The sequence below is a fragment of the Phocoena phocoena genome, chromosome 1, assembly GCF_963924675.1.
Source record: "Phocoena phocoena chromosome 1, mPhoPho1.1, whole genome shotgun sequence".
Classification (NCBI taxonomy): domain Eukaryota; kingdom Metazoa; phylum Chordata; class Mammalia; order Artiodactyla; family Phocoenidae; genus Phocoena; species Phocoena phocoena.
This window is the reverse complement of record NC_089219.1, coordinates 80,999,669-81,021,760: the sequence shown is the minus strand read 5'-3', so window position 1 is coordinate 81,021,760 and position 22,092 is coordinate 80,999,669. Positions and strand designations below refer to the sequence as shown.

At 42.5% G+C, this 22,092-nt stretch overlaps 1 protein-coding gene across 1 annotated transcript in view; it reads left to right on the top strand.

Annotated features, from left to right (window-relative positions):
- TGFBR3 (transforming growth factor beta receptor 3) overlaps positions 1–22,092 on the top strand; it is a 110,799-nt gene that overhangs the window by 59,214 nt on the left and 29,493 nt on the right. Inside the window, exons 3-10 of the mRNA XM_065888645.1 lie at positions 2,862–3,045; positions 7,455–7,623; positions 9,886–10,033; positions 15,668–15,857; positions 17,796–18,133; positions 18,561–18,713; positions 21,421–21,561; positions 21,739–21,897. Coding sequence (XP_065744717.1) covers positions 2,862–3,045; positions 7,455–7,623; positions 9,886–10,033; positions 15,668–15,857; positions 17,796–18,133; positions 18,561–18,713; positions 21,421–21,561; positions 21,739–21,897 — 1,482 coding nt within the window. The remainder of the gene's footprint in view (positions 1–2,861; positions 3,046–7,454; positions 7,624–9,885; positions 10,034–15,667; positions 15,858–17,795; positions 18,134–18,560; positions 18,714–21,420; positions 21,562–21,738; positions 21,898–22,092) is intronic.

Genomic DNA, 22,092 nt, shown 5'->3' with positions numbered 1-22,092 from the left:
AAGTGTCATTACTATACTTGGTAGCACTTCATGGTGCCTGATACATAGTAAGTGTACAGTAAATGGTGACTGTTGTCAGTGGTCATAGTTTACGCTCAGCTTATTAATGATTAGTTCCGGGTTTCCCAAGCCAATACAAACCAGAAAGGTTCTATTATTCTTTATTAAGTACTAAACAGCCCAATTTCTAGGATAGAAAGAGCTGTCAATTTGGGGATCCAGTTTGGGGATCCAGTAGATGTTCGAGTGGCAGTAACGTTCGGTCAGTCCAAAGTGTAAACCAGGATTTCTCAGTCATGGCGCTATTGACATTTCAGATAATTATTTGTTATGGGGGCTGTCCTGTGCACTGTAGGATGTTTAGCAGCATCCCTGGCCTCTATTCACTAGATGCCAGTAGCTCCTCCCTCCCAGTTGTGACAATCAAAAATGTTTCCAGGCATTGCCAAATGTTCCCTGGGGGGCAGAATCACCCCTGGTTAAGAACCACTGGTGTAGAGGAAACTGTGAGATGCACGTTGGGCTTTTCAAACTGTGGATCACGCAGTACCCATTAAGGCTAGGCTTCTCAACTGTAGCTGAACATTGGAATCACCCAGGGAGCTTTTTTTTTTTGCGGTACGCGGGCCTCTCACTGCTGTGGCCTCTCCCGTTGCGGAGCACAGGCTCCGGACGCACAGGCTCAGCCGCCATGGCTCACGGGCCCAGCCACTCCGCGGCATGTGGGATCTTCCCAGACCGGGGCACGAACCCGTGTCCCCTGCATCGGCAGGCGGACTCTCAACCACTGTGCCACCAGGGAAGCCCCCCAGGGAGCTTTAAAAAATCCTGATGCCTGGCTCCCACCCCCAAGTTCTAATCCGGGGTATGGCCTGGGCCTCAGGATTTTTAGAAACTCTTCAGATGCTTCTAGGTTTCAGCCAAGAGGGCGACTACAGCATGAGTAGGTGATGGAATCAATTTGGTGAAGTGCTTCTTTGCTAGCATTTAAAAAGTATATGTATATATAGTTGGAGAGAAAATATTAATGCCTAGCATAATAGTTAGGGTAAGTACTGTTTTGTATGTGTGTGGAGGCTGGAAACATTGCTGGCAAGGGTAGAGCCCTAAGCAAAATCCCTGCCCTCAACCTGCTGTTAGTCTGGCTATAACCACTTCAGAAACTGCTTGCTTTTTGTTAATGATAGTTAATGTGAAAACATTTTTTATTGAGGTATAATTGACATATAGCATGATATTAGTTTCAGGTGTTCAACATAGTCTTCAATATTTGTATATATTGTAAAATGATCACCACAATAAGTCTAGTTAACATCTGTCACCATATGTACAGAATTTTTTTTCTTGTGGTGAGAACTTTTAAGATCTATTGTCTTTAGCAACTTTCAAATATGCGATACCGTGTTACTAACTATAGTCACTAAGCTGTACATTACATCCCCATGACTTATTTAGTTTATAAGTTGAAGTTTGTACCTTTTGACCCCTTCGCCCATTTCACTCACCCCCTACCTCCCACCTCTGGCAACCACCAATCTCTTCGCAGTATCTGTGAATTTGGTTTTTTGTTTTGATTTTAGACTCCACGTATAAATGAGATCATATGGCATTTGGCTTTGTCTGACTTACTTCACTTAGCATAATGCTCTTGAGGTCCATCCACGTTGTTGCAAATGGCAAGATTTTATTCTTTTTTATGGCTGAAAATATTCCATTGTGTATATATACCACATCTTTATTCATTCATCCATGGGCACTTAGGTTGTTTCCATATCTTGGCTGTTGTAAATAATGCTGCAGGGTGCATATATCTTTTCAAGTTAGTGTTTTCATTTTCTTCGGATAAATACTCAGAAGTGGAATTGCTGGATCGTATGGTAGTTCTTTAGTTAATGTGAAATTTAATACAAAACATTTAGAGTTCTGTGGCTTGGGAATTTTTGAGCCTTTTTGCTCACATTTTGAGGTTCCACCCTGACACTGATAAAATCAGTTATAAATGCTAGCCAATAAAGATGACATGCATATTTTCACCAGCAGCTAAATTTAATTATAGTACAGCAACAAGATGATAATTTTCCCCCTTTGTGTGTGTTAATTATATATACCATGATATGCTAGGTCAGCAATGGTCTAAATACATCCAGCAAAAAATGTGGGACTTGCATAAATCATCCCAAAAGTTTTATGAGGATCAGTCTAACAGCCTCTTGACTTCATTATCTATCGGAATTTGGGGGTCTTACAAAATAAACTGTAATACACATTCATCTCACTACGAGGAAGTAGTATATAAAGTGGTAGAAGACAGGCCAGCTCTGGCCATTTTTTATCTCAGCGCTCAGGAAACATTAAACCAAAGGGACTCTTGTTGTGTTCCTGTGGTGGTGACTCTGATGGCAGAGGCTGCAACTGTGGAAGACTCAGATGTCAAGTTCAGGTGCTAGCAGGCCTTTGGGATCACTTGCACTGATCCAGAAGCCCATTACGAGCCTATGAAAACACTCACCAAGGCTTCCTATTTAACTTGAAACTCATTGCTTGAAAGGTTGGCCTTCAATTTAGGTATCTGGAAAATAGTGATAAGTCTCATGATTCCTCACAATGCACTCCCTCATCACAAAGTTCTTTAAAAATTCAAAAGGACATCCTGCAGTTTGTAGTTTTGTCTTTACCTGGAAGAAGGTAGGCTTGTGATTGTTTCTTGAATCAGCTGCTGAAAAAAGATGATGTGCCTCTATAACAAAGGGAAGAGGTTGGATTGACAGATATCCATTAATTGTCTGATTAGCTCTTTCACTAATTATGATTCAGCTCTGGGTGACTGCACCACATTAAATATGCAATTCTATTTCTTCTAGGTGTCTGAGGGTTCTGTGGTCCATTTTTCATCAGGAAACTTCTCCTTGTCAGCAGAAACAGAGGAAAGAAGCTTCCCGCATGGAAATGAGCATCTGTTAAATTGGGCCCGAAAGGAATATGGAGCAGTTACTTCATTCACTGAACTCAAGATAGCAAGAAACATTTATATTAAAGTGGGGGAAGGTAAATTTTATGTGGCGTCAATTACCGACTGATTTATGACAGTCAGTTTTTTTTCTTTTCTGAGACCAGGTGGTTAGGGCAGGGAATTATAGAATTACAGATTGTTGGAGCTGGCAGGGACCTGAGGGATCACTGGGGCCTACTCACCACCACATCCCCTCCTTCCCTTTTTCCTTCTGAGGAAACAGACCCGGGAATGGGGGAGAAGTGGGGAGTAGCCTGGTTGAGAGAGGAGAAGGTTGTTGTGCAGAAATTTAGAAGACACCCATGCACAGAAGTCAGAAGAAGTGAGCGGAGGCCGAGAAGCTGAGGTGTGGGAAAGGAGGGAATACCTGATGGAATGCACGAAGAGTTAGCAGGATGGGTCAACAGTTAGAGCTTCCTCCCACTTATAATTCTGTAGACATTTGAAGCCAATGTCAGCTTTATGGCCTCGAGACATCAGTTAAGTTTCGGACAATAGCAGAGGAAAAGTGTTTGAAAATATTTTTTAATACTAATGCCTGTTACAAGGACAAATTATTGGAGAAAGGAACTGTTTAGCCTTGATAAGAAATTGCCCATTTTAATTTCCTTGCCTTTGCAGAGGGATATAAATATCTGGTGACTCAACTTTGAAAGCATATTATTTCTTAAATAACTTTTTTATCATTATTTTTAGTTGAGGAGCTCCCGAATAAGTTACTGGAAATAACAACTCTTGTGAGTGGGTCCTTGTTACAGTCAGGTGATTGTGTGAAAATGGCATTTCAGGTCCTCAGGGTCCATCTGCTTTCTTTTGAAACCTACAGCAATTGTCACCTCTTCCACAGGCAGCGTGGCAGCACAAGTGAATTATTGAATGCTAGTTCCCAGCCCTCTTTTGGATCTGGGATGTTTAATATAGATGCAGGAAGAGGTGGACACTGAAGTTGAGTGTGTGCTCTGTGCAGAGGCCATATCAGGTGCCTTCACATGCACCCCACTTAACCCTGCCAGTAATCCTAGGAGAAAACCGTTATTTCCACCATTTTGCAGAGGGCTTGGTAGAGGGTTAACCTAACTTGCTCATATCCATATTACTAGCAAGTGACAAAACTAGAACTCAAACTCAGGTTTCCTGACCTTTGAGTCTAATACTTATTTCCTGATGCTGCATTTTAAGTCTTAGCCAAATAAGTGTAACCTAAACGTGAAAGTAGGTTACCTGGATGGGCAGACTTGTTTAGTTGAGTAGAGGGAGGAAGAGTTTTAGATGAGAACTGGGTTCAAAAAGTTGAAGTTTGTTACTAAACTCTCATGGTACTCAGGCAGCTAAGCATAGAGGTCAAGTCCTATTGGGACAAAACAAAAAGTCTCTTTTAATAAAGGTTCTAAGCCCTGACCAACAGTCTCTATTTCTGAAGCAGAATTCTGGTGCATATTGATTGAATATTGATTACCCCCCTGGAATTTGTTAGAATAAGAATATGTGTTATGGTAACATGTAGAATGTTGGGCTCCTTTCTCTTTCCGGTGCATGAGCTTCTGTGTACAGGAGTGAGGGGTTCCATGACTTCCCCAAGGCTGCACACTGGATCAGGGGAGAACTTTAAGGACCTGGTGTCCCACCCAGTAAAAACTGTTTAACTCCTTGGCGACACCTTTGGAGCCCCTGAAACTTGACTCCAGCCACCAGTTGGGTATAAGTCACTGGCCCATACCATGGAGAGGAGCAGCTGGGAGAGTGAGGGTCCTTGGTTAGTTTGGTGGACCACAGGCGATGTTGTCTATCACCATGGACTAGACTCTGCTGAACAAACCTCATCCACTGGTTTCCCAGAACCTGACCTGTCTCTACCCAACTGAGTCGGGAATCCTAGGCCACGAGCCTCCTCTTGTTCTTTCCCCAGTGGTTCTCAAAGTGTGGTCCCCACCCCAGCAGCATCCTTATCACCTGGGAACTTATAGAAATGCTGGTTCTTGGGCCCACCCCAGACCAAGTGAATTGAAAACCCTGGGGTCCAGCCATCTGTGTTTTAGCAAGCACTCTAGGTGATTCTGTTGCTTGCTAACGTTTGAGAACTACTGCTCTAACCTATATGCTTAGAGTGGAAGAACTGAGGGCTTTCGGTTCTTATCCTAGCTGGTCTCATTACCTGTGAGGCTTCAAGCAACACTCTGATTTACCTACCACCGGAGCCTCAGTTTCTATAGCGGCATCATGAGATGTTTACATTACCTCCCAGGTTCTTAGAGTATATTATTCTAGCTCTCAAAGTGGCTTGTCAATCCTTTCCTAAAATACAAATAAGCATGTGACTTCCCCCCTCCCCCAAACTTGCCAGGTTTCTACCCGGGGATTCCCCTTTGTGGTTTCCTTTCTGCTTGGCAGTTGGTGTAAGTTTTGATGCCAGGCGTGCGGAAGGTCATTTTGGGGGAAAAAAAAACCCACACACATGCATGCACGCACAACAAAAAGTGATCAGCTTATTCACCTTAGTGACAATGGCAACTGGGACTTAAGCCCTTAACAACATCAACTTTTAAACAATTAAACCTTTCCTGGTGGCTGTGGAGTGTCACAATGTGGGTGAGTGTTTTGTTATTTGTCTCAAATCTCACACCATTGTTGATTCAGGAAACCTATGCCATGTGCCTACTCTATTATGTGCCAGGTGCACCCCAGGCACACCTATGAACTGGGTATACGGGCCAGAGTCCCAGGAGGGTCCTAGTCTCTTGAGCTCCAGACTGACCTGTCCCTGGCCCATACATCCACCCTCTGATTCTTGATTAAGTTTCAGCCTTGCCACCCCAATATCATCTTCTGTCCTGTGATCTGGGGGAGGCATCCGCAGGGCTGCAGCTGCAGGGTGTGCATTCCTCATCTGCTCATCTGGCAAAACCCTCAGCAGATGTGGAGGGGAGGCTGCTCCAGCAGCCTGAGTCGGCAGAGCCCTGGCCTCTTCTCTCTGAGGGGGTCTTTAGGGAAGAATACAGAATGCAGAGCCAACACTTTCTTGAAGCGAGCCTCCAAGCAGGGGCCTCGTGAACTCCTCTGGTCCCCTCTGTTCTAGGGGTGGCACTGGGGGTGCCATGGTGCACGGAGCCAGGATGCCACGATGTATGTTGTGAGCTTCAGTAGAGGGGAGGTTGCACAGTTGGGCAGGCAGGGGAGGGCACTGTCAACCCAATCTTGGGAACTCCCGGGCTGATTCCTCACTCCTAAGTGAGACTTGCCTATGAATCTGAACCCTGGCATGCTGTCCATTAAATGAAAAAGGCAGAAGTCTGTTTCATTAGAGTGCCAGGGCTCTGATTAATTACCCCTTCTGAATAAAGCTTGCTACACCTAGAACTTCCTTGACATTGGTCCCAGCTGTCACACTGCCAGCAGTTTCAAGTCCTGTTTAAACATTTAAACCACTAAATGGAAATCCCATCAGCCATGGTGCTGTGTAAGCAGCATGTGCCGTTGGGGGAGTATCTTCAGACTGTTAGTAATTGCATCACTTTCCCCGGTGGAGGTGATGAACAGCCCTCAGCACAATCAGATAATGTTTATGAAAGCTCCTTATAAACTGTAAAGTGCCATGTAAACATTCGCTGTCTGTGTCAAGATTACGGGAAAGAGTAGAGGTCTGCTCTCACCGTTTCCCTCAAACTGTTACCTTCAGCTTTTAGAGTATAAATTGCTTTGAGGGATAAATATGAAGAAATGATTAATTCTACACCGTGCGCCAGAGAATTAGTTAGGTTGCTGGTCCTCCTATCAATTGAAGTAGCAAATATCCAAAGAGGAGGATATTTGGGGATAGGCTAGGTAATTGGATTCAGTGTTGAGTATGCCGACTAAAATATCTATTGGATTTTTAGGTGGAAGGTGCTTGGTAGGCAGATGACAATGCAGGTCTGCAGCTCAGGAGTCATGATCTAGGTATACATTGAAGCCGTGGGAGTGATTGAGATCATCTAGGAAGAAAACGAAATAAAAAGAGAGTTGAGGAAGGAACTGAGATTCTTAGTCTTGGTTTATATCAGGATTAACTATGGAGCTTTTCAAAAAGAAAGCTTCCTAGGTCCCACCTAGATCTTCTGAATCAGACTCTCTGGGGTGGGGTCCAAACAGGTGGATTCTGATATGCACCAAAGATTGAGGACCGCTGGTGTTTAAAGGATGAGCAGACGAGGAACTAGTGAGAGGCTGAAAGATAGGTCAGAGGAAATGGGTGAGGACAAAGCAGAATCAAAGAGAACAGGAAAGGAGAGAATTTAGACCAAAAGAGGCCACTAAAGTTGGTCAGTAGGAGGCCACTGGTGACCATAGAGGAAGCATTTCAGGACACAAGCTTGTGATTTCCTGTGTCTTGCACTTGCCCAGTGTCACTGTTATCTTCTCTCCTTAGAGTCTGGTTACCATGTAGTTCAATGTGTTTCTTTACTTTCAGATCAAGTGTTCCCTCCCACGTGCAACATAGGGAAGAATTTTCTCTCCCTCAATTACCTTGCCGGGTACCTTCAGCCCAAAGCTGCAGAAGGGTGTGTGATATCCAGCCAGCCTCGAGATAAGGAAGTACACATCATTGAGTTAATCACCCCCAACTCTAACCCCTACAGGTGAGTGTGAGTGTGAGTGTGTGTGTGTTGTGTGTGTTTTCTGAACTAAGAGATGAAAACAAAGATCTGATATGACTTGATATGATTCTGACTTGAGACAGGGAGAGGCTTAGCCCTCCCTCGGGTGAGGGGGAGGAAGCCACTGATGCTTTGGGTGAGATTCACAGAAGCTTTGAAGAAGGGAGTAAAGGTACCAGTGTCATATTTTATTTTCTGCATCTGTCTCTAGATCCCATATATCCCAGATGAGTTCTGAAGCCTAATTTGAACTTCTTGGTATAGTCGTCCATTGGTGTCTGGGAGGTTGGTTTCAGATCTCCCTCAGATACCAAAACCCATAGATGCTCAAGTCCTTTATATAAAATGGCATAGTATTTGCATATAACCTACGCACATTCTCCTGTATACTTTAAATCGTCTCTAGATTACTTATCATACCTAATACAATATGTAAATAGTTGTAAATACAATGTAAATAGTTGCCTGCACGTGGCAAGTTCAAGTTTTACTTTCTGGAACTTCCTGGAATTTTTTTTTTCCCCAATATTTTCCATCCGTGGTTGGTTGAATCTTCAGATGTGGAACCTGCAGATACAGAGGGTGGACTGTACTAGTTATAGAACAGTCACTCTTACTCCATTATTATCTCCTTTGACTGAGGTTATCCCTGTTAAGAAAATTACAAAATGTGCCTTGTTAACATAATTATTATTTTAACAATATTATGTGTTTTTTTAAATATTATGTTTTTTAACAGATTTCTGTTTATAGTGTCCTCAGAGCACTTTTGCACTCATAACTGTTTAAATCTGTGTGTGAATGTGTGTGTGTCAGAGGAGTGGCCCTTCATGGTGACACACCAAAGAGCCATTAGATACCACTTACCTCTCTCTCTCTCACCCCCAGCGTCCTGCCCCAGGACTGGAAATTTAACTCTATCAAGAATGATTGTGGAATTTAAGAAAGAAAGAAAAGGGAGAAAGTAGGCCTTTCTCCCGCTTTCACCTGCATTTCATGGGGACTAGTGAGTTAAAATGTAAATTTATATTATAGAAGGATTTCACAGCTAAAATTCTAATGAAACTTTGATTTCAAAAGTGATTAAACTACCAATCGGTTTTGGTAGGATTGGAAATGGAATTCTGTTCCATGTAAAGAATTTGTGGAAAATTAAAAGGGAGTGGGAATAGAAGCGATCTGGCATATGTGCTTAGATATTAAGCCTAAGGCTTCATTTGAGTACTGTATATCATTCATTTTACGGTTTACAAGTGTGTAAAACCAAGATGGAAATAAAGACTTTCCCCTAAATCCAGAATGACAGAGATGTTATGGTTTGGTAAAAATTCTCTTTTATACTGGATTCTTAGAAGTTTGGATTGTATTCATTAATTTTCCAGTAATCACTTGGTTGACCATCTGTTTTTTTATTTTAATAACTGTATATCCAGAAGTTTGGGAAAGTAAATGCAGATATGATTTTGTGACAAATGTTAATGGCTTAAGCACACCTTATATAAGTCAAGAAATTCTCTAGCCTTCTGCCTCTTATTTTATTCTGAAGCTTCCTCACTGCTTTACTGCCTCCCTCTTCCATCCACCCTGTCATCCCACTCACCAAACTGCCGCCCACTACTGCTCTGAAGGATTTTGAGCATATAGCAGAGTAGAATGTTACACATCAAAGGTGCTGGAGGCTGAAAAAGCAGCAGTTCTGCTTCAGAAGTAAACTCTCCGGGTTTGTTCACGTCCATTTCAAACAGTGGCTGCCGCATCATACAGGGAGATCACAGAGAGATCAGCTCTGTGCTTTGCGTCCACCTGGAGGGGTGGGATAGGGAGGGTGGGAGGGAGACACAAGAGGGAGGCGATATGGGGATCTATGTATACGTATAGCTGATTCACTTTGTTATACAGCAGAAACTAACACACCACTGTAAAGCAGCTATACTCCAATGAAGATGTTAAAAACAAAAACAAAAAAAGTGGCTGCATTAAGTATCCACCTTTTTTTTCTTTTTTCAACAAAGAGAAAAAGTTTAGTGGCTAATTGTCCACAGGCATATTTTTCTATTGTTATGTAAAACCGTTTTGTTATGTGTGCACTAACAATCTGTTTTGCACATGTCATTTGCCTGGGATCAACTCCAGCTTTTTAATCAACTGGCCAGACGCTGGAAACATGAAGACTTGGAAGAGGGGAAGATAGTTGCAACTTTCTGGCATTTGGGTCCTAACTCTGCCTTTGTTTTCCATTCACAGTGCTTTCCAGGTGGATATCATAATTGACATAAGACCTTCTCGAAAGGATCCTGAGGTGGTCAAAGATCTCATCCTGATCTTGAAGTGCAAAAAGTCTGTCAACTGGGTGATCAAATCTTTTGATATTAAGGGAAACCTGAAAGTTATCGTAAGTTAGTTAAGCGTTTCTTTGTTTTGATGAATGGTGGTAATTTAAGCTGTGTTTGTATGTGTTATTTTTGTGAAGTTTCTCTCTGTTATTTTTCACTTTATAAAAGAGGCTGCTCCTTGGCTTCTCCTGACAAGGGCGGGCGGGGTGGTGGTTAAACACATGGTCTTTGGGGTCAGTACAGACCCAGATTTAAGTTCAGACTCTGCCATTTACAAACTCTGACCTTGGGTAAGCTCCTTAACCTCTCTGGACCCCACTTGCCTCATTTGTGAAATTCCTGGAGTGTATTAGTGTTCTTCCCAGACTTAGTAAGTATAAAATAATGAACACAAGCCTTTCATGGCTGAGAGCCCTGTAGGGGCCTCAGTGTCATGGTCCTAAATTTCAGCTCTCACTTTGGGGTCGGGTATTGAAGGAAGCTGTGGGAAATCAGCTGACTCCAGCCCATTTTTCTTTTTGAGATAAATACTTGGTATTGGCATGTCTTTTTTGCTTGCTTCTAAGGGTGAAACACTGATAAAAGCATTATAGCCATGGAGAGGTTAGTGAGATGGTGCTGGAAAAGCATCCCCCAGCCTGTTCCCTAAGCATTATATTTCATGAAGGAAATATACTTAAGAAGTTTAGCTGGGTGGCATGACAGGCGAACAGTAGCTAGTTTCCTGAAAAGATGAATGTTGAAATTTGGTAAAATAAATCTTTTTCAAGTCTTTAGGGAGATAACTATTTGACAGAATATTGGAGCAAATTATATTGAAAGTTAAAGAAGAATGGCCCCTCCTCATTTTTAAGAAGATAATCACCTCTTTAGCATCTCTTTTGTGGGCTCAAATTTTTGTGCATTGTCTTTTATAAAAACCGTGGCCAATTCCTCTTTCAGTACCTGCATTGAATCAACTGGAGTGGGTTTTACGTTTTCACTATTTGGGGAGAGGGATACCTTTGGCGTTGGTATTATTCATTCATGGCACCTTCCGTGTGATAATGCAGTGACAGAGCCAACGGTCCCCTGGGCAGCGTCATGTACAAGCATTTGCCAGGGGCAGCAGGCAAAGCCATGAGCACACACATCGTCATTTTAAAGTAATCATTTCTGGTTCCTGTGGGGTTGTTTTGTTGTTGTTTTTTTTTTAACTTTGAGAGGATCCCAATGAGCCATCATGTGTAATGGTGATACATTAATTTGGTATTGAGCACAGAGCCCAGCAGTGATTTTCTGAAGTCAGAGCTGTTTTGATTGTCTTCCCTGGCATGGCCTGAGGGGTGTTGGTGACCAGGGGTGTCTGCGGCCTTTGCTGCCTGGCGCACCAACCAAATGTTTTTAATTTCAGAATAACAAAAACAGGAAAGGGAATCATGCTTTGAAAGGCAAAAACATACGGTACATTTTAATTCCCTGCTGGAGTTCTTGTGTAAATGTTCTTTTGGCCCTGACCCTTCAATGGCTCTTTCTCTCCCTGAGTATGTGTGCCTGGTCCATGGCAGTCCTGGAGTTCCCTTTGAACATCCCCACTTCTCATATGAATCAGAAAGGCTAGAAATGAGATTGCTCATCCCAGTGCAAGATCTGTTTATATTGCTCTCCTTGGCCGTACTCCTGTTCCAGGCCAATTTTGGACAATGCATGACAACATTGCTAAACAATTAGGTAACGTTTCATGATGTTCTTTTTTATTCTCCCAGCCAGTTTCATGCTTTGTGATATCTTAACTGCTGCCTCAGATGTGAATTCTGACTGTGCTGGGAGGAGGATGCTAATAAAAGGCTGCTAATAAAAGGGTGGAGTGGAAAGAATCCTGGCTTTGGGGCCAGAAAGGGCTGGATTCAAATCCCATTTCCAATTGCCATTACTCCCAGTTGATACTGGGCAATCTCATTAAATTCTGGGTCTGTTTCCTTTCCTGTGAAATGCGTACGATGATAATACTCACCTTGAGAGCTCTTGTGAGGTTTAGCAGAGTCCATTCATTCATTCAACAAATATTTGTTAAGTGTGTCCTGGGTATTTCATGTAAAGCACTTAGCATACTGCCTGCACATGGTGAGTTCTCAGCTATTTGTACTACTTAACTTCTGTGAGCCTCAGGTTCCCCTTCTCTAGAAAGGAATAGTAATGCCTTGTCCTTATATTTTGGAGGAGAATTAAATAACACATGTAAAGCTCTTAGCACAGTGCCTGCCATAAAAAGGGGGGGTTCATCTTCCTTCTATTAACAACTCTTTAAAAGTTTGTCTGTAGGAGCAATTAACAAAGTGAAGACAAGGACAAATGTCCACTAAAAGAATTGTATGGAACTTGATGGGGTAAATTTAAAGAAGAGCACGCAGACATAGAGAACAGATGTGTGGACACTGGGCGGGGGGTGGGGTGGGGTGAATTGGGAGATTGGGATTGACGTACGCGCGCTGCCACGTGTAAAAGAGATGCTAGTGGGAACCTGCTGTACAGCACAGGGAGCTCAGCTCGGTGCTCTGTGATGACCTAGATGGGTGGGATGAGGGGTGGGGTGGGAGGGAGATCCAAGAGGGAGGGGATATATGTATACATGTAGCTGATTCACTTCATTGTACAGCAGAAACTAACACAACATTGTCAAGCAACTATACCCCAATTAAAAAACCAAACCAAACCAAAACATAGGCGCGCGCGTGTGTGTATATGTGTGTCAGGAATGGGACCTGGGTAGAATGCACCCTCCAAAAGACAGGATGGGCCAAAGAGACACAAAGGGTTGTGTGCTGGAGCCAGATGGGACTACTACAAGTGTCCACATTACGTCGCCGTGCCCAGCTCTGGCTTTTAATTCAGGGCCCTTATGGACCATGCATAATCACATTTTGGAAGAACCTCCAACACATAAAAGAATAGATGGAGATAACTTGTTAGAAATTTCCTGTTGTATTATTTCATATGGCCTCAGGGCTTCAAGTTTGGAAATAGTGAGTTTATTCTTAGAAAAGACATTTTTTAATCCCAGTGGGAATATGCACAACGCTGTGCCTAACCCGTCCCCCAGATGCCCCCTCCCAACATCAGCAGTTTTGATGCAGGTGTGTTGGGTGGTGGGAGAGAGGGGAAGCCACTCAGACTCTACTTAGCTCATCGTCCTTTGTGAAGATACGAGTGGGAAATGGCGGCGGTATTTGAGACCTCCTTGAATACTCCCATAGGAAGTAACTATACTGAGGCCTTGGAAAAGCCTGGGGACTCCCAGAAATACAGGATGAGGAATTCACTCATTGCCGGGAACCAACTTGCCTGCCATTGTCCCAAACCTTGCTGCTTTACAAATGCGTAGGTAGATTTCTAGCCTTGTAAGTCACGAGGTGTAATGAGTATGAGTTGTGCTGACAGCTCCTAGAGTTAATGTGGAAAGGTGTAAACAAGTCATTCCATATTGTTACAAAAAGGATAGGTGGCAGTTATGATGATAGTATTCTGGAAATACAGTATTTTCTCAGCTGTCCAACAACATGAAAGACTAGTGCAGATGAGGCCAAGCGGTATTGTTTAGGCCAATGTTGCAACTCCAGCCAGTCCAAACAACAGGCTACCTTGAAAGGCTGGAAGAAGCTGTGCTCGAGAAAATGCTATTGACTCAGTGAATAAGAAGTTCTAAGAACAAATTGGATCCTTCTTTACTTCATTTTAGTTCCCTTCTTTCCCTCCTTCCTCCCTCTCTCCCTCTCTCCCTTCGTTTCTTCTTTCCCTTTCCCTAAGGAATTTTCTCTGAAGGAGTTTTCTCTGAATCCCAGTAAGAATAGAATAATCCAAACCTGTGAAACTGAGGGATTTTTTGCAAATGGCTACAGAACTTGGTTAAAGCTCTCTGTGGTCCCTTGCATGCATCACTGTGACTGGCCAGTCTGGCAGTTTTTCCTCAGATAAGCACTTTGGGTAGTAGAAGAATATACTGGGTGAGATCCTCTAAGCTTTGAATTGAAAATGTGTGTCCTCAGCCAATATCTCACAACCAGAGAGACCAAGAGAACTTAGAGGCTGTGAATCTTCTATGGTTTTACAGTGGGAAAGGATTAATATTTAGTCATGTTAGGGGCAAACAGAATGGGAAACAAATGGGGAATTTAGGAAAAATGCTGCATGTATGCAGAAGAAAATAATTGGGCATGGAAATTAAAGTGATTTTTATATGGCATGAGATGGCATAATCTGCTTGCTGGAAGGGCCTTCCAGCCCTGTTGGAGCAGTTGTTGAAAATGTGGTGACTTCCCTTTGGGGTGCCCCCTGCAGCATTCAGCTCCCTCACCGTCTGAGAAGATCACTGCTGTAGGATCAGAAGGTGATGTGAAATTTACCTTCCATGTCCTTGTTACTCAGAGTCCTTTTATATCCTTTCCTGGAAAGATTTCTGTCATTCAGTTTTAAGTTTGTAACTGATTACCAAGTGAAAGTTAATTTTAACAGTTACTTGTACTGCCGGATAAAAATATTGGTACTATACACAATGGACTATTACTCAGCCATAAAAAGAAATGAAATTGAGTTATTTGTAGTGAGATGGATGGACCTAGAGTCTGTCATACAGAGTGAAGTAAGTCAGAAAGAGAAAAACAAATATCATATGCTAACACATATATATGGAATCTAAAAAAGGTTATGAAGAACCTAGGGACAGGACAGGAATAAAGACACAGATGTAGAGAAATGACTTGAGGACACGGGGTGGGGGGAAGGGTAAGCTGGGATGAAGTGAGAGAGTGGCGTGGACATATATACACTACCAAATGTAAGATAGATAGCTAGTGGGAAGCAGCCACATAGCACAGGGAGATCAGCTCGGTGTTTTGTGACCACCTAGAGGGGTGGGATAGGGAGGGTGGGAGGGAGATGCAAGAGGATGGGGATATGGGGATACATGTATAAGTATAGCTGATTCACTTTGTTATAAAGCAGAAACTAACACAACATTGTGAAGCAATTATATTCCAATAAAGTTGTTTAAAATATATATGTGTATATATATATATAGGTACTTAGAGGGATGGTAACTTAATTAATATTTTAAACCATAAAATCTAAGCATATTCTGTTAATAGAATTGGCAGATGTATACAGTTACAGGCTTCCTAAATTGATCATAAATTATAAATGAAGTATGAACATTGACTGTTTGACCGTGTGGAATTCAGTAGTTTACAAAGGTGGGATAGTCTCCACAGTGAAGTAACTAAGTTGTGTCTTCTTTCATTTAACTCTAGGGTATAGGATTTGGGGAAAATATAACATGTACACCTGTATACTTTATATATAATATTAAATAAAAATAAGGAAGAGTTTGGTATCATATTTGGTGTGTGTGTTAATAAAATTTAAACATTAACTCTGTAGTGACATACTAGGTATGCTTATGATAATTAGTTTATCAACCAATGACAAAAATGATTCTGCCATTTGTATCAACATAAGCAACCCAAATGGTATAACCAGTCAGCATGAGTTTCTTAATCTGCTGTTAACAGATTTTCACATCAGTATTCTCAGCCCAAGGAAAGTAGGGATCAAAAGAGTAAATAGTTCTTTCATACACAATAGAGAATCTATTTGTTTCAGATATTAAGGCACTGTTTAATTTCATACACTCATGAGTGAAATTTTACTATTGTCTTCAGGCTCCTAACAGTATTGGCTTTGGGAAAGAAAGTGAAAGATCCATGATAATGACCAAATCAATAAGAGATGACATTCCTTCAACCCAAGAGAGTCTGGTCAAGTGGGCTTTGGACAATGGCTGTAGTCCAGTAACATCATACACAGTGGCTCCTGTGGCTAATAGATTTCATCTTCGGCTTGAAAACAATGGTAAGTATGATTTTTGGGTTTTTTTGTATAAAAAATATCCCCCAAATGAGTTTTCCAATGAGGAACTCTCATTTCAGCTTATATGATGCTGTTTTTCTGTTGCAAATTTTAATGATTCATTCACTACTTTACACTATAAAGCTTAAAGTTATATAGAATTGTGCTAGATTATTTTGGGGAAATTATCTTTAATATAGATTTTTTTGTAACAGAGTTGATTGCGTGTTGGAAAACTTAGCTATAGATCACTTTTGCTGTGCTTATATTAAGGATAAACTATCCTGGGTTCTTTTCTCAGAGGTGCCTAATAATCACTTTTGGCTGATACACAGAGGGGTTGGGCCTGCAGGAGAGAAGTCTTAGTTCAGGCTGGATGTTATAGGAAAATAGTCAGAAGTACTCGTGCTTTTCCAGAGGGAATGCAGGAGTTATTATCCCACTTTGATGGAGGAGAAAGCAGAGGCTTAACAAGTTCTTAAGGTTCTCCAGAATCTGATCGGTAGTAAGACTTGAAACCCAGGTTTTCTGATCACCAGACCTCTTGCTTACCACACAGTACCACTACTGAGTGCAATGCCGGTAGAATGAAGGTTAGGAGTACAGGTTCAAGTCCCAGCCCTGCCATTTGTTCACTGTTTGGAAGTTGCTTAACCTCTGAACCTCAGGTTCCTTCTCAGTCATATGAGGGAAACAATAGGCCCACCTCGAAGGGTGGTTGTGAAGGGTTTTTTTAAATCAAAGTACAAATTAAAAACCTCCAGACCTCTGACTTCTTTTGGGCCCATACAACTGTGCCATCCTTTTCAAAAAAATAGTATCTAAGGAGAGCCAACATCCACTGTCATCCTTATTCCCAACTCCCACTGAGATGGATTGACCTCAAGCATACGTCAGTTGGCTTTGGATAGTAGATGTAGAGAATACTGGGAAAAAAATGTTTTCTTTAAATTGTTGAAAATATGACAGAATAATGAGTATGGATTGTATGGAAATATGTCTCTCCCTTTGAAGGAATAACTGCCTAAGCAACTTTTTCTTTCTTCCTTTGGGACTAGGTTCTAAAAGGCCAGGGTACCCAGATACGTGTTAGAATTTAGCACTCAAAAAGGAGGTAGCAGGGCTTCCCTGGTGGTGCAGTGGTTGGGAGTCCGCCTGCCGATGCAGGGGATGCGGGTTCGTGCCCCGGTCCAGGAAGATCCCACATGCCGCGGAGCGGCTGGGCCTGTGAGCCATGGCCGCTGAGCCTACACATTTGGAGCCTGTGCTCCGCAACGGGAGAGGCCACAGCGGTGAGAGGCCCGCGTACCGCAAAAAAAAAAAAAGGAGGTAGCAAAATCATTTCAAAATACCAATACTGTTTCAAGAAATCTTTAGAGAAACTGTTCTAGAGAATCTCTAGATTCAAGGAAAGTATTTCATTGGCATTTGAATGGAATAACATTGTCCCACATAACTTATTCAAATAATAGATTTGTATAGCTTGAAGGGCCTTAGAAATCATCTAATCCAGTGGTTCTTAATCTTGGCTCCACATTGGAATCACATGGGGAGCTTTAAAACATGATTTAAAGAGAGTTCAGTTTTTAATTGGCCTGGGATGCAGCCTGAGCTTAGGGATTTTCTTTTTTAAGCTCCACAGCGATTTTAATGTGCAGCCAAAGTTGAGAACCACTGATCTAATCCAACCTCTTAATTTTAAAAATTGGGAGACTGAGGCACAGAGAGATAGGCCACTTACCCAAAGCCATTCAACCAGTTAGAAAGAACATCAGCACTAGAATTCAGGCTTCCAGGCTCCTCATCTCTTTTATACATTGCTTGTTAAGAGTAATTTTACACCTGCCCATTCTTTGCTAATTTCTCCTGTTCTTGCCTCTAATGATATGATTGTGGCCTGGCAGCAAACACTGATGATGTTTTGCCTTCTTCTCTTACCAGCAGAGGAGATGAGAGATGAGGAAGTCCATACCATCCCTCCTGAGCTACGGATCCTGCTGGACCCTGGCCACCTGCCTGCCCTGGACAACCCCCGCATCCGGGGAAGGGGAGGCCAAAATGGAGGTTTCCCCTTTCCCTTCCCCGATATCTCCAGGAGAGGCTGGAAGGAAGGGGGAGAAGATGGGATCCCTCGGCCAAAGGACCCTGTCATCCCCAGCATACAACTGTTTCCTGGTCCCAGAGAGGCCGAGGAGGTGCAGGGGAGCATGGATGTTGCCCTGTCAGTCAAATGTGACAATGAAAAGATGACTGTGGCTATAGAAAAAGATTCGTTTCAGGTGGGTGCAGTTTCTTAAAGGAGCGAAGGGAAGGCTACCTCCCTCCCCATCTTGCCTCAGCCTGTGTTAGTTATTTCCAGCTCTTTCACTTTTGAACTCCAGAGATTTGATACTGTTTTCTCAGTTGGATGGGCTCACTTCCCCTTGGCTGTGATTCTCACCCGGTTCCTGTTGTTCTCAGTGAGGGGGGTTCCAGATCCTTGTGTGTCAATATTTTGCTATTGAATTTCCAAGGCCAACAAACACAATTCTGGGGCTGTTGAGAGATGGTAGGCTGAAAGGAGGTAAGGGGGGAGGGGAAGTGCAGGCCTCTAGCAACTTGGAAGGCCTGGACTTGCAACTTGGAAGACCAGGCAAAATGTGTTAACTGCATGCTGTAGAATGGCCTGTGGGCCCCCCTTTATGTCTTCGGTCATTGTTGTTTCAGGCCAGAGGCTACTCTGGGATGGAGCTCACCCTGTTGGATCCCACATGCAAGGCCAAGATGAATGGCACCCACTTCATTTTGGAGTCTCCCCTGAATGGCTGTGGGACTCGGCACCGGAGATCAGTCCCTTATGGTGTGGTTTACTACAACTCCGTGAGTGTTCTCCAGTACAAAGCTTTCCCTTTGCCAGAGCCTTGCTGGGTGTTACCTTAAAATTAGTCTTAAGACTTCTAGGAAAGTGAGGAGGGCCTGAACAAAGCCAAGTGTCAGTTCTCAACAAAATGGGATGTAGTATGACCCTGAACTCTTTTATTTGTTTTGTTGGTGAGTCTGTGGGAGTTGGGAGGCCCTGTTTTCTCGGCTGGAGCATTTGTGGTGATCTTTCCCACCCTTCCTTCCATCTCCTCTTGGCAGAGTTTCACTGGCAAGGTGATTATGACTTTTTTCTGGCTAAGCTGCAGGCTCGGATGGCCTGGTCCACAGAAGGATAGAATCCAAGCCCTTGGGCTATGAGTGAGCACCTCCATACAACTGAGCTAACCAGAGCTGTGGTCTCTCTGGCCTCATCTGAGTCTTGTCTAGAAGTAGGAGAACTTCTCCCTCCCTCATGAACAAAAGAACCAAAAGAGAGAAGTCTGAAAAGGTCATTCAAGAAAGTGTTAAATCTCTCTCCATCTCTAAGGAGGACCCTAAATTGAAGAAAATCTTCCATTTTTGGTTACCCCAAGAGAGATTCCACAGATTCCCCCAATGATAATCCATTGCAATAGCTACCCTTCACTTTCCAGACATGATTCTTGTCAGAATCTTGTCAGAACAGATTCATCTAAATCTGTTCTTATAGAGATGGACACTTAACAGTGAATGTTGAAAGAATTTGAACATGAAATTTCAAAAGGACTTTAAAGTGATAATTTTGCAATTTGAGTTGTACTTTGGATGGTAGAAATAGCTTTGACATGGTGTGTGTGTCTGCACTCAGCGCCTACCCCAGCTTTGGCTTGGCACGGGCAGACCCTGACTTCTCTGTTTATTCCACTGCCAGTCAACAGATAGGCTCAACCTAGCCAGAGAAGAGACTGGCCCTCTGGTCAGTGTGGCTCATGTGGAGACTGACTGTCCTGTGAGCCAAGGTTATTGTTCCTCAGACAATCTTAGAATGTTTGAGCTGGAAAGAGCCCTAAGCTGATCTCATTCAACGTCCTCATTTCACAGGTGAGGAAATGGAACTCCAGGGAGTTAAGAGACTTGCTTGGATTTGAGAGACTAGTTAACAGTAGAGCCAGGACCGAATCCAGCTTCCGGACCTCTCGTCCACTAATCTTCCCCCAACTCTAGGTAGTGGCAGTCACTCTCCCTTTGTTCCTGAAATCATTTATTAACCTTTGACTTCTATGATGAACCCTATTCTGCCAATTCCAACACTAATTTTCTTGCAGTTATCCAGTTTTTCCAGATGTAATGAATGTCATATATTACTGGTATACTTGATTTTGGAATTTTAAACTTTTATCTAAATTAATGCCAATAAAAGGCCATGGTAATCAGTCTGTTAAGTAAAAAAAAAAGTGCCATCTGCCTCAGGAGAGAAAGGTATATTCATTCTTTCTTTTTTTTTTTTAAATTATGATAGGGTAAGTCATAACCTAACTTACTTCAGTTGTATTAGTACTTTCTTTTGAGGGCCTGGTAAAGAATAGAGAGGCAGTTTTCCTTCATTTTCTTCCCATTCACCTCTTCAGTGGCTACTTTAACTATTTCTTCCAGTTATAATTGTTTGTAGTAATTTTCAGACTTAATATGTATTTTTGTTTTGCAACATATTAAAAATCTAAGGAAGTGGAGTGAAAAATCAAACAAAAAGTATAACTATCCTATATATGCAAAGAAATTAGGAGTTAATTTATGGAGTCCTGGTCCTTGGGTGAATTTTTTCATCTTATCTGGAGCTAACCTAGGAACAATCATTTCAACCAGTGTTAAGAGAGGTTGTCATGGCATAAAACATGATGTTCTTTCCTGCATCTATACACCATACAAAAGATATATTGGGGGACTTCCCTGTGGCACAGTGGTTAAGAATTCGCCTGCCAATGCAGGGGATACGAGTTCGAGCCCTGGTCGGGGAAGAGACCACATGCTGCGGAACAACTATGCCTGTGCGCCACAACTACTGAGCCTGCGCTGTAGAGCCCATGAGCCACAACTACTGAGCCTACGTGCCACAACTACTGAAGCCCGCATGCCTATAGAACCCTCGCTAGCCACAACTAGAGAAAGCCCGCATGCAGCAACGAAGACCCAACGCAGCCAAAAATAAATAAATAAATTTATTTTTTAAAAAAAGATATATTGGGGAGATGGAGGAGTGCAGGACTAAAAGTAAGGAGGGAATGGCTCAATAGTAAACATCAGGTCCTTTGCTTCTAACTCAAACCAAACTTGATCAAATCTTGACAGATACAAATTACAGGACTCCTTGGATTAACCAAATCAGTATTTCTTAGAGTTTTCAATATAAAGGTTCCTTCCCACCCCCCACAGTATAGGGGGGCCTATTGACAACCTCATCCAATCCCATTTCAGTGTCTGGTGTTTTCCCACTGTTTGAAATAACTTATATTTTGTCACAGGGGAAAATACGTATTTTACTGTAAATCTTAATTTGAACATGCATTGGGCTTCTTCTTTTTTTCATCTCTTTGAGGATGAAGTCCTAAAAATACTTGAAGTTGTTTTTTTTTTTTTTAAGTCAGATTTTCAGTTTGCCTCTGACTTATTACATGGGTGTTTGTGTGAGGTAGAACCAAAGACACGTGATTTGGTGTTTTTATAACATTGTGTTTTCCTTGCCTTTTAGATTGTAATACAGGTTCCACCCCCTGGGGATAGTAGTGGCTGGCCAGATGGTTATGAAGATTTGGAGTCAGGTGATAATGGATTTCCGGGAGATACGGATGAAGGAGATACTTCCTTCTTCAGCCGACCTGAAACTGTGGTGGTATGTGTTTATTTGTAGTAGGTAGTTTGTAGAGACCGGTGTCTTTTTGGTCAGCTTTAGTCAGGGACTATTGGAAAATAAAATCAGATGTTAAAGGCTAAAGCTCATAAAGCTACAAGCTTCGTTTGACTGTGATTTATCTCCATCTGTGTTTTTTTTTTTTTTTTTTTTTTCCAGTTTAATTGTAGCCTGCGGCAGGTGGGGAATCCCAGTAGCTTCCAGGACCCACCCAACAGAAATGTCACCTTCAACATGGAGTTGTACAACACTGACCTCTTTCTGGTGCCCTCCCAAGGCGTCTTCTCTGTGGCAGAGAACGGACATGTTTTTGTTGAGGTGAGACCCAAATGTTAGCCTTGGGCTGTTAGGTTAGCGCAGATTCGTAGTAGCTTCTGCGCATGAGTGAAAGCAGCTGGGGCAGACGTCTTCCTGCTCTTCCTCACCACTTTGACCAGCTCTGCGTGAGGGCGTGGCTTAGAAAACGCTCCCACGTCGATTTCTGACCAAAGCAGGAAATTTCAGGATTCACTA